Raw genomic sequence first — 26989 nt, forward strand, 5'->3', positions numbered from 1 at the left:
AAAGACCCTTTGAGATCATGGAGTTCAACTATTATCTAACTCTACTAGGTCTGGTGCCAAACCATGTCGCTCAGCACCACACCTCTGCCTCATTTAAGCACCTCCAGGGATGGGGATTCCACCACCTCCTTGGGCAGCCTGTTCCAGTGTCTGAGAACCCTTTTGGTGAAGAAGATTTGGTTGGTCATAAGAACATTTGATCTATGTTCTAGTGTTTAGAAGGGCATGTAGTGATAGTACAAGGGATAAGAGTTTTAAATGGGGGCAGGGTAGATTTAGACTGGACATTAAGAAGGAAGTTCTCTACTGAGGGTGGGGAGACACTAGACAGGCTGCCCAGAGATGCGATTGAGGCCCCATCCTTGGAGGCATTCAAGGTCAGGCTTGATGGGGCCCTGAGCAACCTGATCTCCTTGGGGATTCATAGAGTGGTTTGGGTTGGAAGGGACCTTAAAATTTATCCAGTTCCATCCCATCACCATGAGGCAGGAACACCTTCCACCAGACCAGCTTGCTCAAGGCCTCATTGTGCCTTGCCTTGAACACCTCCAGAGAGGGGCCCTCCACGACCTCCCTGGGCAACCTGTTCCAGTGTCTCACCACCCTCCCTGTAAGGAGTTTTTTCTGTTTCTTCCTAATACCCAGTCTAAATCTACCCTGCTCCAGTTTAAGTCATGTCTATGAGTAAACAAAATAATCACCTGGACAACCCTTTTGCATTAAACAAAATGATTTTATTGGATTAAGAGGGTTTACAAGAAATGTCTTTTTTTTTTTGTCTTTTTTTTTTTTCCCTGCAACAATGCTTATTGCACTAAGAGGAATCCATAAATAACAGCTTGGGGCAATCAATGAACCAAATCAAGAGACTGGAGAGAATAACTACAAGTCAAACTGTTCCCCAAGTAAGAAAGCTCTATTTGAAAGCTTGTTTGAAAGCCAGTAATTGTAGTTAAGAGCCCTTCCTTGCTGGCCACAGTGGGGTACAGCCAACTGGACAACGCTGTTGGACACACTCCCTTCCCACCAACCAGGCTGGACCTGAAATGCTTCTTACCTGGGGTTGAAAAAAACCTGTGGGAAGTTTGCTTAGAGATCTTCATCTTTAAAAGATCTTGGTCTTTAAGAGGTTATTTCCCCTCTGAGGAATTCCTGTTGAAAACCAGTAGTAAATCTCAAGTAGTAATGCGTAAAGAGTAAAAAATAAGGCAACTTGGAGCTTGTTTTCATGAAGCACTTGGTTCAGAATGATGAAATCTGCTTCTGGCTGGTTGCTGAAAGGAACAGTGTTGAGTGTTCTGTACATTAAAGCTGTAAACAAAGAGCAGACCTCTCTGTCCTGAGGGATACAAAATCCCAAGGGAAGTAACAGGGAAATACTCATTTGGATGTGAACGATGTTTCAAATTCCAGAGGTTTCTCCTTAACTTGCATCTATTGCCCTTTAAAAATAAGTCAGCTTCTTAATAACACAGCTAGAGAAAGAAACCAGAAGCAAGGTTCTGATGGAACCTCTGGGCTGGTTGTTTGGGAATAACAAACTAGCTCTGGTATGGAGAAAAGATTAACAAACATTTGTCATCTGTATAAACAACACCTTAACAGGTAGAAAAATACTCAAGAAGGTAATAACAAAGGTGCAACGTCAACAAAAATAAGCTGCCTTCTCAACAAAAAAAGCACGTTTTTCATAGTTTTTAAAGTGTGGAAAAACCCAACAAAACCTTTTAAAGCTCTGAAGTGTCCTCAGAAAAGTCTATTAAAAAAAACCCCCACCCAGAAAAGAAGGAGCTGTGAGCTTAGAAATTCTTGCCGTGCTGCTGGGCGTACCACTGCTGCCGCTGCTTGCGGTGCTCCAGCTCGGTGAGCAGGGCCTGCCGGTACGCCTCGTACAGCTTCACGATGCGTTCCAGCTCCTTCATGAACAGCAGCTTCAGCATCCCCTGGTAGGTGTCCAGGTCGGCCAGCTGGAAGAGCTCCCACTTCAGAATGTGGTCGTATCTGATTTGGATAGAACAGAGAATCAGCTACCTGTCACAGACAGCAGTTTGTGTGTTTTCTGAAGAGCTGCCCTCAGGGCTGCGCAGCCACCCAGCTGACTGCGGTTTGCACTGGTGTGTTGCATCTGAAGAAATCACAGGCTGGGAAAGACCCCCAAGATCGAGTCCAACCAGACCCCCAGGATCATCAGGTCCAACCTGTCACTGAAAAGAGACTGGCCCCATCATCTTGTCCCTGACCCTGTAGCTTTTGCTGAGCACTGATCAGATCCCCTCTCAGGCTGCTCCTCTCCAGGCTAAACAGCCCCAGGTGTCTCAGTCTTTTTTCTTCACAGAGACGCCCTTCATCATCCTCACAGTCCAATGTGGATATTGGGAAAACTCTCTTTACTGAAACAGTGGTCAGGTATTGGAACAGGCTGTCCAGGGAGGTGGAGTCACCATCCCTGGAGGTGTTCAAGAAATGTGGACATGATGCTCTAGAACATGATTTAATGGCCATGGTGGTGTTGGGCTGACAGTTGGACTTGATGATTTTAGAGGTCCTTTCCAACCAAAACAATTATTCTATGATTCTATGAACCCTTTGGAGATAAGAAGGACATGTGGAGGATGCCCAGGCTGGCTGGACAGCTCAATGAGAGCATGCTCTAACATGAGACATCCTCACCAAGGGAAGAGCTTATAAACACAAACCTCTTCATCTTCCTGAAATGGCCAAGAAAAGCCCCGTGCAGCAGCATTCCAGGCAACATGGCATAGAGGGAAAGGCAGTGGAAGGAGATGGCAACCATGCCATCGGCGACACTGCCACACACTAACACACCCGCCCCCCAGCAGCACTCCTGGCCTTGGCAGTGGCATGTCACATCTGAGCATTAAAGGAATGAAGAGCATCTGTTCCTGGCATACAGCCCTGGTTAGAGTGACCACTTAGCAGACAGCTGCCAAATCTCCTGCCCCTGGCACATGAGCCTGTCTAGACACCACTAACACCAGGGTTGGGTTTTACCAGCTCCTTTGTGTAGAAGGCTACACATGGAAACTTGAAGGTGACATGAAGTCACCTGCAAACAAAATACCTGGCCATAGACCTCCTGGATGAAAGGAGGTTGGGAGTGGAGTGGGGGGTCAGTCCTTTTTCCAAGAATCAAGAGATGGGATGAAAGGAGATGGCCTCAAGTTGCACCAAGAGAGGTTTAGGTTCAACATTAGGATGAATTTCTTCCCTGAAGGTGTTGTCAAGCCCTAGAACAGGCTGGCCAGGGCAGTGGTGGCATCCCCAGCTCTGGAGGGATTTTAAAGCCCCATGGACATGGAGCCGAGAGACGTGGTTTAGTGGTGAGCTGGCAATGCTGGGTTAATGTTTCGCCTCAATGACCTTACAGGTCTTTTCCAATCAAAACAATTCCGTGACTCTATAAACCATGGCTTTTTTATGTTTAAATAGTGAATCACAGAATCATTTCATTCAGGCTGGAAAAGACCTTTAAAGCCCTTGAATCCAACCATTAACCCACCACCGCCAAGTCACCACTGAACCGTGTCCCTCAGCACCACATCCCCACAGCTTTTCAATTACCCCATGGATGGAGCCTCCACTACTTCCCTGGGCAGCCTGTTCCAGGCCTTGACAACCCTTCTGGGAAAGAAATTTTCCCTTGTGTCCAATCTAAACCCCACTTGGTGCAGCTTGAGGCCACTTCCTCTCACACTACCACTTGTTACTAGAGAGACCAATCCCCACCTGGCTCCAACCTCCTTTCAGGGAGCAGTAGAGAACCAGAAGGTCTCCAAAGTATTTAAGCAGGAGGTGCTTGAGGATGTTCCTCAAGGAGTTAGTAATTGAAATAATCCAGGAAACCCCCAAGACTCTGGGCCAAGAGCAACTGTTTGGGTGAGTAATGTGCAGCACATTAGCTCAGGCTCTGAAGTCCATGTGGACAAACAATGAAGATCTGGCTCAGCACCATCAGTCACACGTCAACAGCACCATTGCAGACCTATCTACACATGCTTAAATAGTGCAGTACAATGACTTCAGAGAGCTGGAGATGCACCAAAGCTTAAAATATGTAAGGTGTTCTCTTTGATAATCTCCTTCCACCTCAGCATGATGACTGGAGGACACTGGCAGGGCAATAGCAGCTTGCAGCCAGGAGGAGACCTGCTTGGTCGAGGGGCACTCACACTGCCCAAGGCTCAGAGGGGAACTGTCTGGACTAAACTCAGTCTACCTAAGCTTGAAGGTACTTGTGTGGGAGAACCTGAGGAGCATCACCCCAAAATGAGCATGGATGGGGAATGGGGACCTGAGCAGCAGTGCCCTGGTGTGGGGGCTGGCCAGCCGCAGGAACAGGACAAGCCGTAGGAGGTGAGGAAACAGCAATTCCCCAGACAAGCTCTAATCAGAACTTTCCTTGATCTAAGTCTTGCTCTGTAAGAGACACTTTAATAAGGCTTTATTCTGCTCAAAGAAAGTCCCAGTGCTCGAGTTCCTCCTCCAACACAAGGACAACCAAACTGCAGCTGTTTGTCACAGCACACTGCTGCCTTTGAAGGTCTGCCAAGTACAACTATGGCTGTAAGCACTTGATTATCGAGTGTAAAGGAACATCACCTTTCCAGCTCAGCTTCCTTCCCACTGACCATGAACCAAATGGCAGCAGGATTTTCATCAGTGACCTGGATGAAGGGACAGTTTGCTGATGATGCAACACTGGGAAGAGTGGCTGACAGCCCCTCAGGCTATGCTGTCATTCAGCGAGACCTGCACAGGATGGAGAGTTTGGCACAGGGGAACCTCATGAAGTTCAACAAGGGCAAGTGTAGGGTCTTGCACCTGGGGAGGAATAACCCCTGCAGCAGTACAGGTGAGGGCTGACCTGCTGGAAAGGAGCACTGCAGAGAAGGACCTGGGAGTGCTGGTGGACAAGCTCACCGTGAGCCAGCAATGTACTCTTGTGGACAAAAAGACAAATGGTCTCCTGGGGTGCATTAAGAAGTGTGGCCAGCAGGTCAAGACAGATTCTCCTACCCCTCTGCTCTGCCCTAGCTGAGGCCACAGCTGGAGGACTGAGTCCAGTTCTGGGCTCCCCAGCTCAAGAAAGGCAGGGAACTACCAGGAAGAGTCCAGACGAGGCAACAAAGGTGCTGAGGGGTCTGAAGCATCTCTGTGAGGAGAAAAAGCTGAGAGACCTGGGGCTGTTTAGCTTGGAGAAGAGCAGACACAGACAGGATCTCCTCGATGCTCAGCAAGAGCTAAAGGGTGGGGGACAAGGGAATGGAGCCAGACTATTCTCAGTGGTGCCTAGTGTATCACTGGGCAAAGGGTAATGGGCACAAACTGGAACCCAAGAGATTCCATCTGAACGTGAGGGAAAAATTCTTTCCTGTGAGGGTGCTGGAGCCTTGGAGCAGGCTGCCCAGAGGTTGTGGAACCTCCTTCTCTGGAGATTCCAAACCCCAGATACTGTGATCCTAGGCATCCTGCTATGGGTGACCCTGCTTAAGCAGTGATTTGGACTAGATGATCTCCAGAGGTCCCTTCCAACCCCCACCAAGCTGAGATTCCATTGCTCTGTGAACTTTTAATTAAAAACTAAGTGGTAGTAAACACTTTTTTCAAAGGAACAATGCTGCAGGAGCAGGGAAATCTTCTTCAAGCCAAAAAAAAAAAATGGGAGTCAGCACAATTAAACTAATTGCTCTTGCCAGTGGGTGCATCTCTGCAGAAGAGAAAGCAATTTAAAACACACAGATACTTTTTAATAATCATGAAATAACAAACTCTTTTTTTTTTGGAGTAAGGAAAACAGAGAAACTAAGTTTTGCAGCATTGAGCAGGTCAGTCTTTAGTTGCAAATTCAGACCTTCAGTGACTTCCACTAAAAAAAATAAATATATATATATATATATATCTTTTTTTTAGCTGCTTCTAGTAACTGTAATTTAATGAGTTTATTATTTTTTGTGGCTATTGGTCTTGCCAGCAGCCCAAGAGGATTTAAACTGGGTTAAAATCCACCAGAACACTTCTGCACCAAGGACATGACAAGTTCCTGTAACCTGCAGGAGGACTTACTTCTTAGAAATACTCCGAGCTTTTGGCTGCAGCTCTGTTTCTTTATTTAGGTCCTTGGCACATCCAGATAATGTTGTTTTGAGTATTTCAGCCTGTGTTGTGTGGGCTCTTGTTGGTGCTTCTCTTGGAGCTGGAGTCACAAATTTCAGACAATTTAAACAAGATCATCAGGAATTTCTTTAGTAGGCTGTGACAAAAACCTACTCCAGGGTTCCAGCACCTTCAGAGCAAAAACTTTTTCCTCGTGTTCAGATGGAACCTCCTGGTTTGTGACCACTGTGCCTTGTCTCGTCACTGGGCACCAGTGAAAAAAGCCTGGCTCCATCCTTTTGACCCTCATGTTTTAGACATTGATCAGCATTGAGAAGATCTAGTAAAGTTCTTGAACACAAAGACAGATTTCAGCCTGTATTCACAATTCTTAGTTGTGGAAGAAAATGTGTATCTCTTTTTTAAATGAAAGGAAAACAAACATTAGGAAGTTAACACCCTACAAATACTTCACATATTTTATAAGCATGTGCTCTCTATTATCAAAGAATCACAGAAGGGAATTAGAGGTTGGAAGGGATTTTAAACATATCTAGTTCCAACCCCCTGCAACAGGGAGGGACACCTCCTACTGGACCAGACTGCTCAAGGCCCTGTCCAACCTGGCTTTGAATACTTACAGCCTTGGAGCCTCCACAACTTCTCTGAGCAACCTGTTCCAGTGCCTCACCACCCTCATGGGGAAGAATTTCTTCCCAATATCTAAACTCAATCCAGCTTCTTCCTGTTTGAAGCCATTGCCCCTTGTGCTGTCACTCCATGCCTTTGTAAAACACCCCTCACCAAGTCTCCTGTAGCTCCCTTCAAATACTGGCAGGCTGCTATTATTCTGCAAGTCACATATCTGCAAAGAGGACTGTGATGATTTAAGTAATGCCTAAAAGAAAGCAAACTAATGTGAGGAACATCTGGCACATCTTCCTTGTGCAATGTCAGCAACAGTTTTTATTCACAGAATGGTTTGGGTTGGAAGGGACCTTAATGATCATCCAGTTCCAACCCCCCACCTTCCACTAGACCACATTGCTCAAAGCCTTATCCAACCTGGCCATGAACACCTCCAGAGAGGGGGAACCCATGACCCCTCTGGGTAACCTGTTCCAGCATCTCACCACCCTTTTATGTGATTAGGAAGAGTTCTCATTGCCATCACTGAAATTAATTTGTTTTCCTTCTAGGCCACGAATGTGAAGTGTGGGTTTAAAAAAAAAAGCAAATCTCACTTGACAGGAGCCCTGGCATAGACCTGCAGCCAGTCTGGGATCTCAGCAGTGTGGTAGGGGTTTGCAGGGACCAGCAGAGATTGGCTTCTTTCAGCTTGCTGTGGTTGGTAAGTCACAGGGGGAGGCTGGTCATAACGGGGAACACTGCACAAAGAAGACAGAGAGAGACTGTGACCCCCTCAACTGGTAACTTCTACACACTGATAGCAGTAAATTATTAATGTTAACACAAAGGCTGATGATGCAACTAGACACGGAATGTTGCCTCGGCAGCTCTTCTCTGAGAGCACTTTTCTATTGCTATTTCTGTGCTTCACTCCAGCCACAGCTCTGTCAGTGCTCTGTCAGCACACAAAACTCACCTCAGACCTGCTCACCTACTGCCTGCTCCATAGATGCTAAAGCAGAGCAAAACAATGATATGCATTTAAAAGATTTCAAAGGCAAGTATTGATTAAGCCAAATAATCCACAATGTAATATGTTAAAATCAATTTAGTCAGGCAGCAGCTGCTAAGAATCATTCCATCTGTGACAAAGGACAGCCTCATATGTTTTTTTTTGTCACATGTGAAGAAATTCTCTTTCAGGTAAATTAAGTGCCAGATTTGGTGTAACTTTACTTTGCCTCTAAATTCTGAGGCCTATTTTTCCCCCCTCTAAATTCTGGCCATTACTTTCCCTTTAAATCCTGACCATTATTTTCCCTCTAGACAAGACTCAATTCATGTTTCAGATGGTGTGTGCTATTTAGTCAGTCTCCTGAAACATCAGATCAAGTTTCTTCTCAGTCTGCAGTTCAATTCTGCTCTCAGCAAGGTTGCTGTTCAACTGAGAGCTGAAGATAATAGCTGCTTTGTTTCAGGGAGTTAGGAAGAATATCCTATTTCTAAACTTAAGACAGTAACAGATGAGACAAACCCCCAACAATTACATCTTGAGTAAAGCTTATGTCTAAAAATAAAATTTTTGGCACATATGTGAGACAAAAACAGTTCCACTGTCTTAACAAAAACCCAAGGACAGAATTGGATGGATGTCTTACCTGGGAGCACAAGGATGTTTATATTGAGCTCTTTTATTGATGTGATCAACGTAATAGACTCCGAACTCTGCTGACTCGACCCTCTCCCACCCTGGAGGCAGTCCTTCCCGCTCGAGTGGATGGCTCCAGTGAGTTGTGTTAGTGTTATGATCTATATAGTACTTCCTTCCTCTAATAGTCCAGTCCACTGACCAGCCAGGAGGAAGAGGTAAATCTTCAGAACTATGATTTGTTAGGTTTCCTAGAGATGTAGCAGCAACTCTACCAATGCCTGAAAAAAAACAAAAGAAAAGGGAGAATGCTGTTTAGCTGAACTGCTAATTGCCAAACCCAACACGATGCACACAGCCAACTCCTCCACCACCACCTGAGGCACTGTGGACTCTGAGCAATATTCTCAGCATGGTGTTTATGGTGCCGGCACTTGTTTTCTAGTGAAAAAGCACAATCAGGTCACAACAGCTCTTCCTTTGTCTCGCTTGTTTCACTCTCTTCCAACTCCAGATTCACTAGCCAGCTCTGTTCAGACACAATCAAAGCAGCCTTGTTTTCTCATTTAGAGACAATTAGCATACCAGGGATTCACAGATTCACACATTGAGTTGGGTTGGAATGGACCCCAAAGCTCATCTTGTCCAACCCTGCTGCAGTCAGCAGGGAAACCTCCAACTAGATCATATGAAGAAAAGGCTGAGGGGAGACATTCTGGCTCTCTACAACTGTAACAGAGGAGGTTGGAGTGGGGGCTGGTCTCTTCTGCCAGGTAACAAGTAACAGGAGTAGATGAAAGGGCCTCAAGTTGCAGCAGGGAAGGTTTAGGTCGGACATGAGGAGAAACTTCTTCCCTGAAAGAGTTGTCAAGCCCTGGAACAGGCTGTTCATGGGCAGCAGTCTTCATCCCTGGAGGGATTTAAATGATGAAGGTGTTCTCATTGTTTCAATTTGCTGTGCAGAGAGTTGACATCACAAATGTCACAGCTTTACACAGACAACAGTTTCTGTCAATAGGTTATTAGAGCTGCATCAATAGTTTTGATGAACTACTTATCTACAAAAACCCCCAAACAACCCAAACCACCCAGAGCTATTTCTCTTTCCAGAAATTGCAACTACCCAGAAAAATCATTAAATATCAACAAAGCTTCAACAAGTCAAGAAGAGGATCAGGTAAACCAAGAGAGGGACAGAGGTGGTCAGCACTATCCTGTGCTGAGTGTTACAGAATCACAGAATTGTGTGGGTTAGAAAAGACCTAGTCTAACAAGACTCACTCCAAGAAGGTCATTGAGTTGCTGGAGTGGGTCCAGAGAAGGACAGCAAAGGTGGTGAAGGATCTGGAGAACTGGTCGGGTGAGGAGCAGCTGAGGGAACTGGGATTATTAAGCCTGGAGAAAAGCACTCTGAGGGAAGACCTTCTGCCTCTCCACAACTCCCTGAAAGGAGGCTGAAGTCAGCTGGGAGTTGGTCTCTTCTTCCCAGTATCCAGGGATAGGGAGGAAAACAGCCTTAAGCTGCACCAGGGGAGGTTTAGGTTGAACATGACGAACAAATTTCTTCCCCAAAAGGCTTTTTGAGGTCTAGTGGTGGAGTGCTGCAGTGCTCTGGGGCAGTGGTGGAGTCTCCATCTCTGGAGGGGTTTTAAGGCTGTGGAGATGTGGTGCTGAGGGACATGGTTTAGTGGTGACCTCACAGTGCTGGGTTAATGGTTGGACTGGTGGGACAGTCAGGCTTTCTGAATGCAATCCAGACAAGAGTTAAGACACAAAAATCTCTTCCTCTCTTCACAGCATCTCCCTTCACTCAGTTTCTCCCTCCCACAGATCCTGGAAAGAAGTTTTGGTGTCTGGTTCGCTGAACATCTGCTTCTACACATCTGTAAACTTAACAACTTATGCTTCACATTGCTGAAGAAGCATGTGAAATAATTTCCAGCTTTCCTGGGTGATATTGGCTGCACTTGAAGGACTTCTTCAGCAAGAGAAGTCCTTTAAAAATGACTGTGCTGGATGGTGAGAGACACTGAAGAAATGCAATTCCAGTTTCATCTCTTCCTCCCTCTATATACTCTGGATGCTTGTTGGAATGAAAGCTGTAATAATAATTACAGACAACTAGAAAGAAAACCCAAACAACAAACCAACCAAACCTCAAAACCCTAACCACAAAACCAAGTTAACATCATGAAGACTTGTGAAAACTGCTTTCCATTCTTTGGAAGCCTCCTACTACTGGACATGCTAGCTCAAATTTATAGAATTATTTTGGTTGGAAAAGACCTTTAAGATCATCAAGTCCAATCATTAGCTAACTCTACCAAGGCTGATGCTAAACCATGACCCTCAGCACCACATCTCTGACTCTTCACAACACTTCGAAGGATGGGGATTCAACCACCTCTCAGGGCAGGCTGCTGCAGTTTTTGAGAACCCTTTCAGAGAAGTTTCTTCTAACATCCAACCTAAATTCAACTATTTTTCTTAAATCTTTTAAAGGAGTTACCTTCAGTCACCCACAGTTGTCTAGTTAGACAGGCTCTGGCTTTAAAGAAATCCCAATTATCTCCCATCTTGCAATCAAATGCATTGACTAAATCCCAGTACTGATTGGTGTTACTATTTCCCACAGCCAGAAGAAAGGTTACAGGAGCCACTTTCCCCTCTTTCTCAGAAGTCAGAAAGTGACTCCATCACAAGCACCACATTTAGAGATTGCTTTCCTTCTGGTTTTCAGAAATAATGTTATTGTGTGATTAACACAGGAAAGACATGGCACTCTTAAAGCAGGGCCTGAGGAGGACCATGATGGCTATTGGAGAGTTGGTGCACCTCTCCTGAGTACTGGAGAGCTCAGGCTGAGAGGGCTGGGGTTTTTCAGCCTGGAGAAGAGAAGGCTCCAGGGTTGATCATAAAGCAGCTTTCCAGTATTTGAAGGGAGCTACAGAAGAGCTGGAGAGGGACTTTTTACAAAGGCATGGAGAGACAGGATGAGGATTAATTGCTTGACACTTAAACTGGATTGAGATTAGACACTGGGAAGAAATTCTTCCCCATGAGGGTGTTGAGGCACTAGAACAGGTTGCCCAGAGAAGTCACGGAGGCTCCAACCCTGGAAGTGTTCAAAGCCAGGCTGGATGGGACCTTGAGTAATCTGGTCTAGTGGAAGGTGTCTCTGCCCATGGCAGGGGGGGTGAAACTAGGTATCTTCCAACCCAAACCATTTTATGATTCTCTGATTTACCGAGAGTAGAAGGGGCAGAGAGAGTCTGTCTCAGCTAAAGCAAACTATTAAAAAGATGTTTCAGGTGTGATCATCAACTCAAAACCCAACAGTATTAGTGGAATACCAGTAAAACTGTTCTGTTTCTCAGGTACTTTCATACACTGCTGACAAATGCCAGGGTCCTGTTCAACAGTACACACTGTGCCAGCCAAGGGATGTCACCTACTTTAAACATTAGTTTACACATAAAATGGCTTTGGAAACTGGACGGGTTGAAAATCGTGACTCTAACACAAGAGAAAAGCCATCAGCAATAAAGTACTGGAAGGCTCCAAAGCAACTGAATAAACAAAAGAGAAATTAAAAAGATCTCCCAGACTTCCTCCCAAGTGCTGCTCTTTAAAATATTTCTGCTCCCCTACAGAACTTTTTCTATCCTTGTCATGCCCTAAACTATTTGGCCTTCAAGTGTTTCCTCTTGTTAGGACACTTAGCTACCTGTCAGCTTTATAGGGGGAAGTGGATGGCTGTGTTCATGCTGCAGCTCCCATCTCTTATCAGGATTTAGCAACCTAGACCTTTACTTCCAGTGAGAAGAAACATCCTGGAGGCTTCTTGACCTTTAACAGTACTGGGCCAGGGAAACTATTTCAGGCTGTAGCTATGGTTGTGTCACTGAGTTTGTTTTCATTCCAGTGACAAAAATACAAACATTTAAACTTCTTGGACACAGTGCACTTTGGATAAACAAATTCCTTATTTTCTCTGAACAACTGGAGTGCAATGTTGTACTTTCACGTACCTAACAGTAGGGACTATTCAATCACCACTACCAGAGGAACTGAACATGGAACCTTAAAACCATTTAGGCTGGAAAGGACCTTTAAGATCATCAAATCCATCCCAGCACTGCCAGGTCAGCACTAAACCACGTCCTTCAGCACCACATCTACATGGCTTTGCAATTCTTCCAGAGATGGTGACTCCACCACTGCCCTGGGCAGCCTTTTCCAGGGCCTCACAAACCTTTCAGTGAAGGTATTTTTCCTAATGTCCAACCTAAATCTTCCCTGGCACAACTTGAAGCCGTTTCTTCTTGTCTTATGATTTGTTCCTTGGGAGAAAAGAACAGCCCCCACCTGGCTCCAACCTCCTTTCAGGGAGTTGTAAAGAGCCAGAAGGTTTCCCCTCAGCCTCCTTTTCTTCAGGCTAAACAAACCTCATTTCCTCAGTTCTCTTCACAAGACCTTTCTCCAGACTCTTCACCAGCACTTCAGTGTCCTTCTGGGCCCCAAAACTCCCCCCAAGGTGTGGCCTCACCAGTGCTGAGTACAGTGGGACAATCCCGGCCCTACTCCTGCTGGCCACACTATTGCGAATCCAGGCCAGGATGCTGTTGGCTTTCTTGGCCACCTAGGCACACATTGGCTCATCTTCAGCCAGCTGTTGACTAACACCCCCAGATCCTTTCCCACAGGGCAGCTTTTCAGCCCCTCCACCCCAAGCCTGGAGCATTCATGAGGTTGTTGCAACCAAGGGCAGAATCCAACACTTGGCCTTGCTGAACCTCATCCTAATGTCCTTGGTGCATTGATCCATCCTGTCCACATCCTTCTGTATCCTTGAGCAGATCAACATTCCCTTCCAACTTTGTGTCACCTGCAAACTTACTGAGGGTGCGCTCGTCCAGCTCATCAATAAAGACATTAAAGAGAATTAGCCCCAGTAGATACAATCCTGACTGAGGGAAAGCTCTTCCACAAAGGCATAAACATATTTTCCTGTTTACTGTTAAAACAGTCCCTCCTCATTATATTCTAGCACGATTCCAGCATAAAATAGAGGGATATTTATTGCTTAGATCAAGGGTTAAAGTCTTCTAATATTTGACAGGTGGCATTAAAAGATGCACAAGCCATGGGGAATGGGCTGCCCAAGGAGGTGGTGGAGTCACCATCATTGGAGGTGTTCAGGAGGAGACTTGATGGGGTGCTTGGTGCCATGGTTTAGTTGATTAGGTGGTGTTGGATGATAGGTTGGACGCGATGATCTTGAAGGTCTCTTCCAACCTGGTCTATTCTATCCTATCCTACCCTATCCTATCCTACCCTATCCTATCCTATGCTCTGCACCAGAAGTTCTCTTGACACAATTCCTGAAGAGACTGGGAAATGAACTCAGATCCTTTTTGGTTTCTAGATTAAATAGAGAAATCACCTAGAAAGCAGGCTAAAAAGCAATGCTGCATGCCATGAAAAGGCAACACTGGCAGTTCTGTGTTTACACCACCATTTAATTCTAGCTACAGGGTTTCTCTGAATGGCAACTTGATTTTTTTCTATTTTTTCATTACCAAGATGCAAAGAACAAAAATACCAGACCACAAAAAGATTATATATTCCCATTTTGACTTCACAGATGAAGAAGCAGAGCCGTAATGTCTCACAACCATCAACCCCCTGTGGCATTCAAACTGGTAATTAGTAAAATTAAAATGTCTCTAGAACTGGAGTTATAACAGATCAAAAGAAATTCTGTATTTGTTTTCCTTACAAAGCTCAGCTGATGCTTCCTTCAAGAAAAGAGTGGGTACAAAGACCTTGCTGTGGTTTTGAACAAGAAGGTGAAAATAGACTTTCATATATATATACACACACACATACATACACATATGTATATATATGTACACATACGCACACCTAAAAGTATCCAGAAGATCAAACAACACTTGGAAAGGCAAATTCCTATGCAATCCTCTCCAAAGTATACCCACAGAAGAAAGTTACAAGCCATCCTAAAACCAACACTACCTTTTCTGTGTCAAATCACCCAAGTATGATACTCCTTTCTGTCTAAATTTCAGGTAAGGTCTTGGTCCTAAAGTATTTTCAGATCAGCCTAAAGCTTCACATGGGATTTTACTGAACACACCAAGGATATTCACAGAATGTTAAGGGCTGGAAAAGGCCACAGGATGTTCTATTGAAGATGAGGGAAAACTTGTTTGCTGTGAGGGTGGGCAAAGCACTGGAGAAGGCTGCCCAAAGAGGTTGTGGAGTCGCCTTCTTCGGAGAGATTCTAAACTCACCTGGACACCATGATCCTGGGCAACCTGCTGGGGGTGACCCTGCGTTAGCATGGGGGCTGGACTAAATGATCTTCCAGAGGTCACATTCAATACCTACCAGTCTTTGATTGTGGGAATGGCAATATCGAATATCAAAAATGATGAAGGGTAAGATTAGTCTCCAAATGTTATTTGTAGCTTTGCTTTTTCCTTTACTTGTGAAACACAGTATCTCTAGTTTGAGATTTGGAATGAATTGTCAGGACAAGAGGAAGAGCAAAAGAAAATCCTGCTGAGTGTAGTTTGCTTGCTAAGGAGTATCACTGCTGTGTGCTCTTAACATTTTGAGACAGGAAAGTGCAAAGGAAACTGGTGCTAGTGCTTTCTGTTTAGCATTGCTTTGCTTATGCTGAACAAGATTCAAAGTGAGGCCAAGCCCTATATTCTTATTCTCCACAATATTCTCTTACACTTCAACAACTGTCCTAATACCAGAACCCAAACCCAAACTTTGAGCAGCACATTCCAGGGTACTGTAAGACACAGGATCATAGAATCAAAGAATGACTTGGGTTGGAAGTGACCTCACAGATCATCTAGTCCTACTGTGCTGCAGTTGGCAGGGACATCTGCAACTAGAGCAGGTTGCTCAGAGCCCCAAAAAAACCTGACTTGTAATGGTTCCAGGGATGGGGCTTCCACAGCCTCCATGGGCAAACTGGGACAGTGTCTCACTTTCCTCAGCATGAAAAACCTCTTCCTTATATCTAGTTCCAATCTCCCTCTTCCAGTTTAAACCCATCATCTTTGTCCTGTTACAACAGGTCCTGCTGAAAACACTGTCCTTGTATTTCTTACAGGCCTCTCTGAATCTCTGATGAAGAGGGAGATGAAGGTGCCACATGACCTTCAAGCCAGCTTAGACCCAGCTCCAGGCTCAGGGAAAGCCAGACGTACAGCACTTTAAACTCCTTCATTTAGAATGGGAGCTGACAGTTGCAGTGTGTCTCTCATTCCATGAATGTCAAACCAAGTCATATCAGTGCAGAGAGTTAATTTTAACATTTTTCTCTTAAAATGGTCTCTTAAGCTAATAATATCACAAAAAAAAAAAGAAAAATACTTAATGACTTCTTCAATCAAGAATTTCTGTTTGATTAGTTCTTTTAGTATGGAACAAAGAGAACTCCAAGTGACATGTGTTAGTGATTTCACAGCCCAACGAAGAGTTTTATTGTAAAGGGTCTCTGCCTGGAAAGAAGTCCAGGCTGTTAGAAGGAAATGTTTCCGGGTCAGCAAAGAACAGTTTTTCAATCTGCTTGTTGAAAAGCACAGGAGAAAAGTCACATCACCCTGGCATTCCAAAGAGCAAAAACAATAAAAGGAAGACTCACTTTGGCTACCAGATGCAGTGCAGAGAAGTTTCAGAGCCTATGAACTCCCCACAACTAGCTTCAACCAAACTTCCAAGCGTTGAAGAACAAATCTAGCCAAACAAAAGGTGTCCATACTTGTCTTTAATTAAATCAATTATCTTGAGAGCCTTTTTCAGGATGCCAAAATCCTCTCCCTTCCCCTCATCAAACCAGAATGAAGAACAGGAAGAGAAGATGAACAAACTGTTTCATTTTAAGGGAGTAGTAATAATAAAACAGCAAGAAGAAGATCTATCCAATTTTGCTAGGTCTGTAAGTTCTGGGCCTTCCCAACTCATTCCAAAGCATATGAAAGTGCTTCTTGAGCACATGTACCTTGTTTATCAGAGGGAATGGGGTGTTCTAAGCAAGCATAAACCCACAAATAGGAAAATGACAGGAAGTAGTTTGAAAGCTTCCCAAAGTAAGCTAGAAAGAAATTACTGCAAAATCAGCACAAAGGAAAAAATAAGGCAGGAACTGACATTTGTTTAAAAATGCACAAAGTGTAAACAGCTATAAAGAAAACCCTTGATACTTCAGCTCTGCTGCTGCTGCCCTGTTGAGACCACATCTGCAGTGCTGGGGCCACAGCAATGATGTGAGGGCTGGAACTCCCCTGCTGCAAAGCCAGACTAAGAGAGCTGGGGCTATTCAGCCTGCAGAAGAGAAGGCTCCAAGGAGACCTCCTGGTAGCATTTCAGGACTTAAAGGAGCTGATCAGAAAGCTGGGGACAGACTTTGGAGCAGGGCCTGTTGGGGCAGGACAAGGGGTGACAGAGGGAGATTAGACTAGAGAGAAGGCAGACATTTCTGATGCTGAGGGTGCTGGCCCAGGTTGCCCAGAGAAGTGGTGGAAGCCCCTCCACAGAGCCACTCCAGGTAAGATTGTTTGGGGCTTTAAGTAACCTGCTCTGGTTGCATATATCCCTGCTGACTGCAGGAGGGTTGGACTAGATGACCTTTAAATGTCTCTTCCAACCTAAAGCACTCTATGATTCTATAAATAAGTTTCATTGAATAATTTGTTTTTATTTTGCTCTGGTATTAAACATGAATCCAGGCTTGCAATTTTTAGGGGTATAATTTAACACAAGACAAACTGACTTCCATTAATCATTTTTCTCCACCTCAACTGCTTTATCTGACCATCAGAAAGTCTCCTTACAGGATGATTTTAATCTCAGCAAGTTTTATATACACAGAAGAACGTTTTAGCTTACCGCTCAGAGAGGCACAAATAACTCTGAGGTCTTGGTTACAAGTTAGTTCCATCTACATTGTAGGTATAACTTCAACCACAGACCTCCCCAAAACTTTAACCTAGAAGAGAGGAAAGAGATGTGGAGGAAAGACAGGTAAAGTCTCCTGGAGTTAAGTTTGAAATGGACACTAAAAAAAAATAAATAAAGAAATGCCAGAGGAAGCTAAACATCACAACTAAGACATTTTTGCAGCACTAAGACTGGAAATTAAAAATGAATGTAATGAAAATAAGGAGGACAGGGTAGAATTGAATCACACCAAGAGGAAAAACACGACTTGAAGAAGAAATGCCTATGGAGGAATATATCAATGTTGTCAACATCTGCTGAATGACCATGGAACTTCAATATTCTGCTGAATAATTTGAGTATGAAGCTCTTGGTTAGAACATGTTTCCAACTCCTCTCTAAGTTGAAGAGGAGAATCCTTATGTCAAACGAAAGCTCAAATTCTTGTGCACCTCTTCACTACCAGACCACAGCTTCCCAAAAGTCATCTCAGTTGTAACCATCACTGAATGAACTATCACTCACCAAGTGTACCATGTGTTCATCAGAAAGCATTTCTGTGGCAATCAACCCACAGGGGACCTTCTGAGGGAGGGGGAGAGAGGAAGAAAAGGGCAGAAAGGCAGCATTCACAGCTTGGAGATAATAAACAGACTTTTATGTTGAAATTACAATTTTGTCTTCAGTCACCCTAATAAAGAACTACGATTAGGTGAAACATTTAGAAGTAATAATGGAGATGTGTAAGGCAAAATTCAGACAACAGAAGTAAAAAGCCTGCCTCAGTATTCTGGAAATGGAGGAAAATAGTAACTGGGAATTACAGAAAGATTAGTGTAGCTCACAGAAAATGCTAAAGGTTTGAAGACAATGGACGGTTCAAATGAAAAAAAGCTTAATGGTGAGATGCAAGAAGGAAGAAAATACAAGGTTTTCTTATTCTGAGGTCAGGTAATTAATTTACTGAGAAAATGTAACAGCCATTCTTGAAAAGATGTGCAAAAGCTGAGGATATCAGTCAATGTTCTCACTGCAGTGAAACTGAATGATGAATTTAAGAGTTCATGTTCTGTGCTGAAATAAAGGGGGAAAATAAAAGAGGAAAAGGGAAGGACTTTGGGAGACAAAATGCTCTCCAGTTTTTACCTTCACAAATGCATGAGGTTGAATCATAGACTGGTTTGGGTTGGAAGGGACCTGCAGGATCATATAGTTCCAACCTTCCTCCCATCATGGGCAGGGATACCTTTCACTAGACCAGATTGCTCAAGGACCCATCTAACCTGGCTTTGGACACTTCCAGGCTTGGAGCCTCTACAGCTTCTGTGGGCAATCTGTTCCAGAGCCTCACCACCCTCACGGGGAAAAATTTCTCCCTAATGTCTAAAATTTCCTCTTAATGTTTAAATACTCACTTGTTACAAAATGCTGTAGAATTTGTTCAAACTTCTCAATGTAACAATATGAGAGCAAATTAAAGACCAAACATCAGTAGCTCCTTTACGATTTCCAGTGGCTAAGGGGGATGTGCAAGCAAATTATTTACTACAGAGTCTAAGTAATGAAAACCTAACAACATATACTCAAGGTATGTTAGCTAAAAAGGTTTGAAATGTTTGTTTCCAACTCCTCCTTGAACAGAGGTTTTGTAGTATATACAGTGCTCTGATACAGCTGGATTTTCTACTTCTGAGGTCACCTTTCTATGGATAATTCCATAATCTTAGACTTTTTGTCCCACCAGTAGATTCCCAGCAGCACACTGAGCCAAAGAATCATTCTTCGGTGGCATCACAGATAAAAATCAAGCATTCCAAAATGTAACATTTAATGGATTCTTCTTTCTTAGGCTGTTCTTCCCTTAGAAAACAAAGGCAAGTTCCAATGAAACTGGGGAGGGCAAGCGTATTTACACACAATATTACAAGCTAAAAGAACACAAATAGTCAAGGCCCGGGAATTTCAGCACTATCTGACAATTTGCTAATGACACACTGCAGCCAATGCTCCCTTTGACTATTTAGAATATATTTTAATTGAGGTCAAATTAAGACAATGAAATGAAATAACAACACAATGAGAGTTAAAATACAATAATAATAAATGGCAATGTTAGAATTTAATGTATATATAATGTAATGTATATATAATGGAGAGTTTAATGTATATGTAGAATTTAATGCATATATAATGTAGAATTTAATGTATATATAATAATGTTTAAACATTTACTAAATAGTTATTCTCTACACCATGAAAATAGCAAATGTCCTCTAATGAAGAAAATTTATTGCTAGCCAGTAACTGAATCGACTTTGTAATGAGGGATTGCATATGTGCTTGGCATTAAAGAACAACTTTCTCGTCCTTACCCCATTTACTTAATAAGTAAATCCTGGTTTAAATGTATTTTTCCTTTCTGATCATATGTCCTCAAATTCCTAACCCTAAGAAATGTGAACACTGTGTACTAGGAAATGTGAACTCAGATCACAGAGATGTCAATAAAAAGCAACTGCCCCACACAGACTAATTCCTAAAAACACAACCCAGTCATCCAGATATGTCCCTGCACCTCAAGCCTCATTCAAACCACATGTTAAATTATTAAGCAATTAAACAAATCTTACCTGAAGTGTGCCTCCCATGATTCTGTGACATCCTCTGGAAAAGATCGTTGTTGTGCTCATAATACCGGTAGTCCTCATGGACACGATCATTTAACTGACGTCTCCTCTGGGCATCATAAAAATGATCATAATAGTAACAACGGGCACCAGCATCTCCATTTTCCAAAGCAGAATTAGCTTCTGTTAGAAAGGACTGGGAGGAAGAGCCATATTCCCTAGGGACATCAGCTAAACTTCTTGCAAGATAGGAAGGAGCAGACAGTCTGTTGCTTTCCCGTCTCATTATTTCATGAGGTGGCCTCTGCACCGGAGTGCGAAGGAAACTCTGGTTTCTGGAAACAATTCCATCTGCACCAGAAGCATACCCAGAAGAAGCTGAGTCAGGAGGACAGATATCAGTTCGTCTTGGAATGGTTGGACCGTGACGGATAAATGAAGGCATCAGATCTGATGGATGGCAGGAAAGAGAAGTAAGAACTTCGACTGTACACACATTTGGCTGATTTACACCATGGAACTGAGGAAATTCAAATTCTAGAAGCCCTTTAAGGCACCTCTAAAGCATCATGGGAATGATATAGTTTGTACTGGTGCACAGAAACCATCACATCCTCCACCAGCCAAAAGAGTGCAGAGGCAGTCAGCTGAAGATGGAACCAGTATGTGCCCAGGTGGCCAAGAAGGCCAACAGCATCCTGGCCTGGATCAGCAACAGTGTGGCCAGCAGGAGTAGGGCAGGGATTGTCCCCCTGTACTCAGCACTAGTGAGGCCACACCGTGCAGTGCAGTGAGCTTTGGGGCCCTCACTCCAAGAAGGACATTGAGGTGCTGGAGCATGTCCAGAGAAGGGAATCAAAGCTGGTGAAGGGTATAGAGAACAGGTCTGGTGACAAGTGGCTGAGGGAACCAGGATTGTTGTGTCTAAAGAAGAGGAGGTTGAGGGGAGGCCTTCTGGCTCTCTACAACTCCCTGAAAGGAGGTTGGGGCCAGGTGGGAATTGGTGTCTTCTCCTAAGGAACAAGTGACAGGACAAGAGGAAAAGCACCAGGGAACATTTAAGTTGGACATTAGAAAAAGCTTCTTCTCTGAAAGGGTTCTCAAATTCTGGAACAGGCTTCCGAGGGAGGTGACTGAATCCCCATCCCTGGAGGTATTTCAACAAGGCAGAGATGTGCTGCTGAGGGACAAGGTTTAGCACCACCCTTGGTAGTTAGATGATGGTTGATAGATTTGGTGATTCTAAAGGTCTTTTCCAACCAAAACAGACTTCAACAATAAACAAAAATCCTCAATCCCCCTAAAAAACATTAAAACACCAACCAAACCATTCTGCATTGTATTGAGGCAACATCAGCCATGTTTCACATCTCTACTAGAAAGGTCAAGAAAACCTAAGCATCCTGGCTACTATTTTACTACTTCAAGAGCACCCTTTTGAAGTCAGAATAACTGAAGACATTAATGACTACACACTCATGGGATTCCCCAACAGAACAGAATTCCTGCTTTCTCCACTAATCACCAAATTCAGCCAGCAAAATGCTGTCATTCTGCACACGTTATCAAATTGTTGTGAAGATATTTGCTCTCTACCTGAAGAGGTTTTGCACACCATTAATGACACGGTTTAGCAGCAGACTCCGTAGTGTTGGGTTAATGACTGGAATCAATGATCTTGAAGGTGTTTTCCAGCCTTAATGATTCTATGATTTTATTACTCCTCTCCTTAGTATCACTTTGAACATGGTGTGAGTAATTTCCCTCCAGGTGAGCTAACAGTAAAGTTGTTAACCCCTTGGACAAACCTACAGCTTAGTATGAAACAAACTTTGTGGAGTTGGGTTTTCTTCCTTTTAAAGATTAAGTCACTGTAATCAGACTACTAAATGTTTTTTGCCTGTTGGCTGGGGAACCAGCTGTTCATGCAGCAAATACTTCCAGAAAAGCTGAGTGCCTGCTCCTGCCAGCAAATCAGTCACTGCTAGTTGTGATCTCCAAGCTAATCCTGCAATTATAGCATAACACATTTCACACAAAACCCCAGCATTGGTGGGGGTTGGAAGGGGCCTCTGGAGAGCATCTAGTCCAACTTCCCCCGTTAAAGCATGGTCACCCACAGCAGTTTGCCCATGGTCACAATGTCACAGAATCACACTGAATCACAGAATGGTAGGAAGGAATCTCTGAAGATTGAGTCCAACCCCCTACCAAGGCAGGTTCACCTAAAGGTGGTCACACAGGACCACATCCAAGCATATTTTGAATGATTCCAGAGATGGAGACTCCACCACCTCTCTGGGCAGCCTACTTCAGGGCTCTGTAACCCTTACATTAAAGAAGTTCCTCCTCATGTTTAGATGCAACTTCTTATGTTGAAGTTTGTGCCTGTTAGTCCTTGTCTTGTCACTCAGCACCACTAAAAAAAGGACTGGTCCCATCCTCCTGACATCCATCCTTTGAGTATTGATCAGCATTTGACAAGATTCTCCCTCAGTCTGCTCTTGTCTAGACTAAAAAGCCCAAATTCTCTTTCTTTCCTCAGAAGAGAGATGTTCCAGTTCCCCTCAGCATCTTTGTGGCCCTTTTCTGTACCCTCTCCAGCACTTCCCTGTCTTTCCTGAACTGGGGAGCCCAGAATTGGACACAGTAATCCACATGTGGCCTCACCAGAGCAGAGACAGACGAGAACCTCCCTCAACCTGCTTCCCACACTCTTCTTAATGCACCTCAGGATGTCCAGGTGGGATTGGAATCTCTCCAGAGAAGAAGACTCCACAAGTCTTAGCTTGTTTTCAAAGATTAACCAAACCAAACCTAAGTGCACTTTTGATGTGTACTTGCTACTGTTTTGTACAGTCTTAATGAAAACAGAGCTGTGGCCTAAGCATCAGGTTAACCACAGGAAGATCAGCACATCCAAGGTACATAGCGGTGACCTCATCAGGTTGATTCATGGTGAAGAACTGGAGCACTTGCTTCCGCGGGGATTTTATGCACACACCTTTTGGCAATGCACACAGCCTAGATGAGGAAAACAACCACTGACTTCTGGAAAGACAGAGATGATCCAATCCATTCACCTGAAAGGTATCTGTTTGGGGACTATCCTAAACCCCCCACCTGCTGAAAACTCGGCAACAGCAGCTAATTAACATAAACAAGTCTGTTCAATGTGAGCACCTGGTAGCAACACTATGCATAGGGCTCTTCTTCCTTTGACGTTTAACTTCTTTCCACCAGCTGTTGGGTCTCACAACAGGGAGGATTCCCCACTTGCCCTGAGAAAGGGAACACCAAAAGCTGTGCAAGGCCTCTGAGGCCATCTGGGCTGCAGTCAGAGAATCAGAGAATAGCCTTCTTGGAAAAGACCTTTAAGAACATTGAGCTCAACCATTAACTCACCACCACTATGTCCACCACTAAACCACACCTCTCAGCACCACATCTCTACAGCTTGTAAATACCTTCAGGGATGGGGACTACACCACGATCCTGGGAAGCCTATTAAAGAGCTTGATAAACCTTTCAGAATTGGTTCTTATGTTCAACCTAAGCCTTCCCTGCCGCAATCTGAGATTACTTGCAAGAAGAGACCAAGCCTCACCTGGCTCCAACCTCCTTTCAGGGATTTGTAGAGCCGGAAGGTCTCCCCTCAGCCTCCTTTTCTCCAGGCTAAACAACCCCAGGTCCTTCAGATGCTCCTCACCAGACGTGTTCTCCAGACCCTTCATCAGCTTCGTTGATCTTCCCTGGACACCCTCGAGCACCACAAAGCCTTCCTTGCAGTGAGGTCGCAGAACTGAACCCAGTATTCGAGGCGCGGCCTTACCAGTCGCAGCACACAAAGGACGCTCCCCCCCACTCCCCCCTTCGTCCCCCCGGAAGCCTCAGGCTTGTCCCCTCCATCCCGCCCCCCATCCCACCGAGCCCGTCCCCAACACTCACTGCGAAGCAGAGGGCTGGTCTCCTTCTTTACGTATTTGCCCTGCACCTCGCCCGGCTTGGAAAGCTCCGTTCGCGTCTTCTTCCGCGACAGCATCCCACCTCCCGGCCCGCTACCACCGCCCGCATACCCGGCGCCACTCCCCCGCTCCGCAGGGCAGGGCCCGGCCGATAACGGCCCCCTCAGGCGCTGCGGCCGTTGCTCGGCTGCCTCATAGCCGCGTACCGGGGCTGGGGGCTGACACACACGCGGCGCGCGGCGACCTCCGCGCTGAGGGGAAACGGCGGCAACGGCGGCGCGCGGGCCGCGGGGGCTTGTGGGAAGGCGGCCTCCGCCCTCCGGGGACAAGCCGCGGGGCACTGGGCCGCCGAGCGCTGCCACAGCGCCCCCGCGCGGAGGGGAGGGCGCCCACTGCGGCGGGCTGGACTGCTGGCGGGGGCGGGAGGGGGCTCAGGGCTTATTTACTGTTTCGCCCCCAGTCCCGCACCGAAACTCGACCATGAGGGCTGGCAAAGACGAGGCGCAGTAGGCTGCTCCTGCTTGAGGGGCTGCGCGGACACTCAGCTGACTGGGGAGGGCAGCGGTGGTAGCGCTGCCGGCCTGGAGGGTGGGTGAATCTCCTGTCCCACAAAGAGCTGGGGCTTCGTGCACTTCCAGCACGTACCTCGTGCCCCTGCTTCCACTCAAGTTACGAAAGAATGGTTTTATGAGTTTAAGCACAACAGACGTACAAAAAGCACTCAATATTTTCAATACAAAGGTGAAGAATTGCTCTGCAACTTGCCCTGTAGCACTCAGTCCAGCTCTTGAGTCCTGTTTGAGTGGGGCCACAGGAGGCCACAATGATGGAATAGCTGGAAGCCCTCTGCTACCAGGCCAGACTGAGAGAGTTGGGGTTGCTGAGCCTGGAGAAGGGAAGACTTCAGGGAGACCTTCTGGTAGCCTTTCAGTGCTTAAAGGGGCTGATCAGAGAGCTGGGGACAGACTTCTATCAGGGCCTGTTACAGGACAAGGGGTGATGGTTTGAAACCGAAAGAGGGAGATTCAGAATGGAGAGAAGGGATTTTTTACACGGAGGGTGGTGAGACACTGTTGAGGTTGCCCAGAGAAGTGGTAGATGCCTCACCCCGGGAACCACCGCAGGTGAGTTTGTCTGGGACTGTGAACAACCTGCTCTAGCTGCAGATGTCCCTGCTGACTGCAGAGGGGTTGGACTAAATGGACCTTTAAAGGTCCCTTCCCACCCAAACCATTCTGTGGTTCAACGAACTTTAGTTGAAGTCAGTGAAAATAACCTCACTACCTGTCTGCTTTTTTTACTTTTTCATCATTTTTACACTTTCTTAATGGAAGAAACTACTTTTAGTAGCTGCCAAACTGCTCTTTTTAAAACATTTTTACAGCTTTGTGTATCTATCTGATGAATTTGTGGGGATCACAACTTCCATGGGAAGATGCCAAGAGAGTTTCCCTTTGGTTAAAAAGCAAAAGACACTAATATGGCTCATACAGTAATTTTTTTATTTCTTTAATTTTGTACATTCATTATAAATAATGTGTGAGTTGGTTCATCATTCAGTTTTACATGATGTTGTTAGGACAATATATTACAGTGAAAACAAAAAACAAACTTGATAGAAAAAATACCTTCTTTTTGTTTTTTTCATCTATACAGAAGTTATTTATACAGGAGAATGAACAGGTAACTGATGGAAAACCTGAGACAGTGATGCTGAAAGTAAACAAAAAGATTTTTACCTTAGAGAGATCCAAACTGCCCCCTGAACTACCTTACATATAATCTGGCCACAATTAAATATGTTACAATCTTTTTTTCTTTCTTTCTTTTCTTTTTTTAAATCCATTTAAAGAATTATGAAGAATTTGAATCAGAATTCAGAGAAGAATCAAAGAATTCTGATTTTGAAAGCATTAAAATAGTTCCCCTTTCCTTGTATTTGAAGTAATAATCAAAGAATGTGTGACAATGTATGCTCTAAAAGAATTTTAAATTGGCAAGTAGCACTTAAAATGTGTGAATTTAGCATGCTTCATTTTAACTTGGGGTCCTTCCTTTCCCATAACTCCCAACCCAAGAGATCTGTGTGCCTTTATTTTCACAGTGATTCTTAAAGCAAGAGTTGAAAACACTTAAAACACCTTCTGGTAATAAAGCAGTTAGATATCTTAACTTGTGAGACCTGGTGTATGCATGAGACCTAGAAATTCAGTGATTTTTGACTGGTATACTTTGGTATCTTTAAAATGTCTATACTGCATAGGAGACACATTCATGCACAAAAAGACCACTAATGCTTAGTAACTGACATGTTTCTATGCTTATTTTCAGTAGCCTGGGTTTTGCAAAAGCAGCTGCTTATCTTCTGAGCTGACACAAGGAACCCATAAGCAACAGAACACTTGTTGGTAAGCAGCACCACTGCCTTCCTCTGCTTTCCCTTGGTTTGGGAAGGGATTGTCCTGAATTGTCCCTGTAGCAACAAAAATGGTACAGTAGAGAAAGGCTCTAGAATATGTAATTCTAAAAGGCACTTCTGAGAATTAATTCACCCAGGTATTCCAGTGGAGTTTTGTCTCTAAAAATAAATAAATAAATACAATCTTTATCAGACATTTTTCTCCTCCTCCTCTTCTCAGGTTAGTTTTGTGAAGCTGAGTGAAATAAAATTAGGGCAGGGTGAGATAAGTTGAGAAAGGGAGAAGTCAAAGTCCTTTTTCTCTGTTTCTTCCTTCTGTTACTCCCTTTTTTTTTTGGTACTGTGTTCTGTAAACCTTTGCATGATTGGGTTATAGAAGCCTGATAACAATCCAGGAGATCAAAAGAATGAGTTAAGTAGTCTTACCTTTAAAATTGAGTAATGTGAAATTAATTGCACAATAATTTAAGTGAAATACTCATTCGGTCTCCTCAGCCTTTGATCACAGACTGAGCACTGGAATTAAACACAGGTCAGGATACGAAGTCCTGTTAAGTGTTGCCTAATAACATTTTCCCATGTGCAGTTCTGATCATCCCAA

The 26989-nt window shown here is 44.4% G+C and overlaps 1 protein-coding gene across 1 annotated transcript; it reads right to left on the minus strand.

Moving 5' to 3' along the window:
- Positions 1 to 651: 651 nt before the first annotated feature.
- Positions 652 to 24193, minus strand: SAV1 (salvador family WW domain containing protein 1). The gene is made up of 5 exons (XM_009899508.2): positions 23953 to 24193; positions 20008 to 20454; positions 8403 to 8673; positions 7359 to 7502; positions 652 to 2001 (listed from the first exon to the last, which is right to left on the minus strand). Exons 1-5 carry the CDS (start codon positions 24044 to 24046, stop codon positions 1800 to 1802), a joined length of 1158 nt encoding a protein of 385 aa, XP_009897810.1. The 5' UTR covers positions 24047 to 24193; the 3' UTR covers positions 652 to 1799.
- Positions 24194 to 26989: the final 2796 nt, after the last annotated feature.

The sequence above is a fragment of the Dryobates pubescens genome, chromosome 5 (assembly GCF_014839835.1).
Source record: "Dryobates pubescens isolate bDryPub1 chromosome 5, bDryPub1.pri, whole genome shotgun sequence".
In the NCBI taxonomy this organism is placed as follows: domain Eukaryota; kingdom Metazoa; phylum Chordata; class Aves; order Piciformes; family Picidae; genus Dryobates; species Dryobates pubescens.

What these genes read in the sequence shown, in the direction of transcription:
- SAV1 (XM_009899508.2), bottom strand. Translation starts at nt 24,046, where the DNA reads ATGCTGTCGCGGAAGAAGACGCGAACGGAGCTTTCCAAGCCGGGCGAG. An exon ending in TCATGGGAGGCACACTTCAG is followed by an intron (nt 8,674 to 20,007) that starts GTAAGATTTGTT and finishes GTTTTTTTTCAG; the next exon opens with GCATTGGTAGAGTTGCTGCT. An exon ending in TATGCCAGGGCTCCTGTCAA is followed by an intron (nt 2,002 to 7,358) that starts GTGAGATTTGCT and finishes TATCCAAATCAG; the next exon opens with ATACGACCACATTCTGAAGT.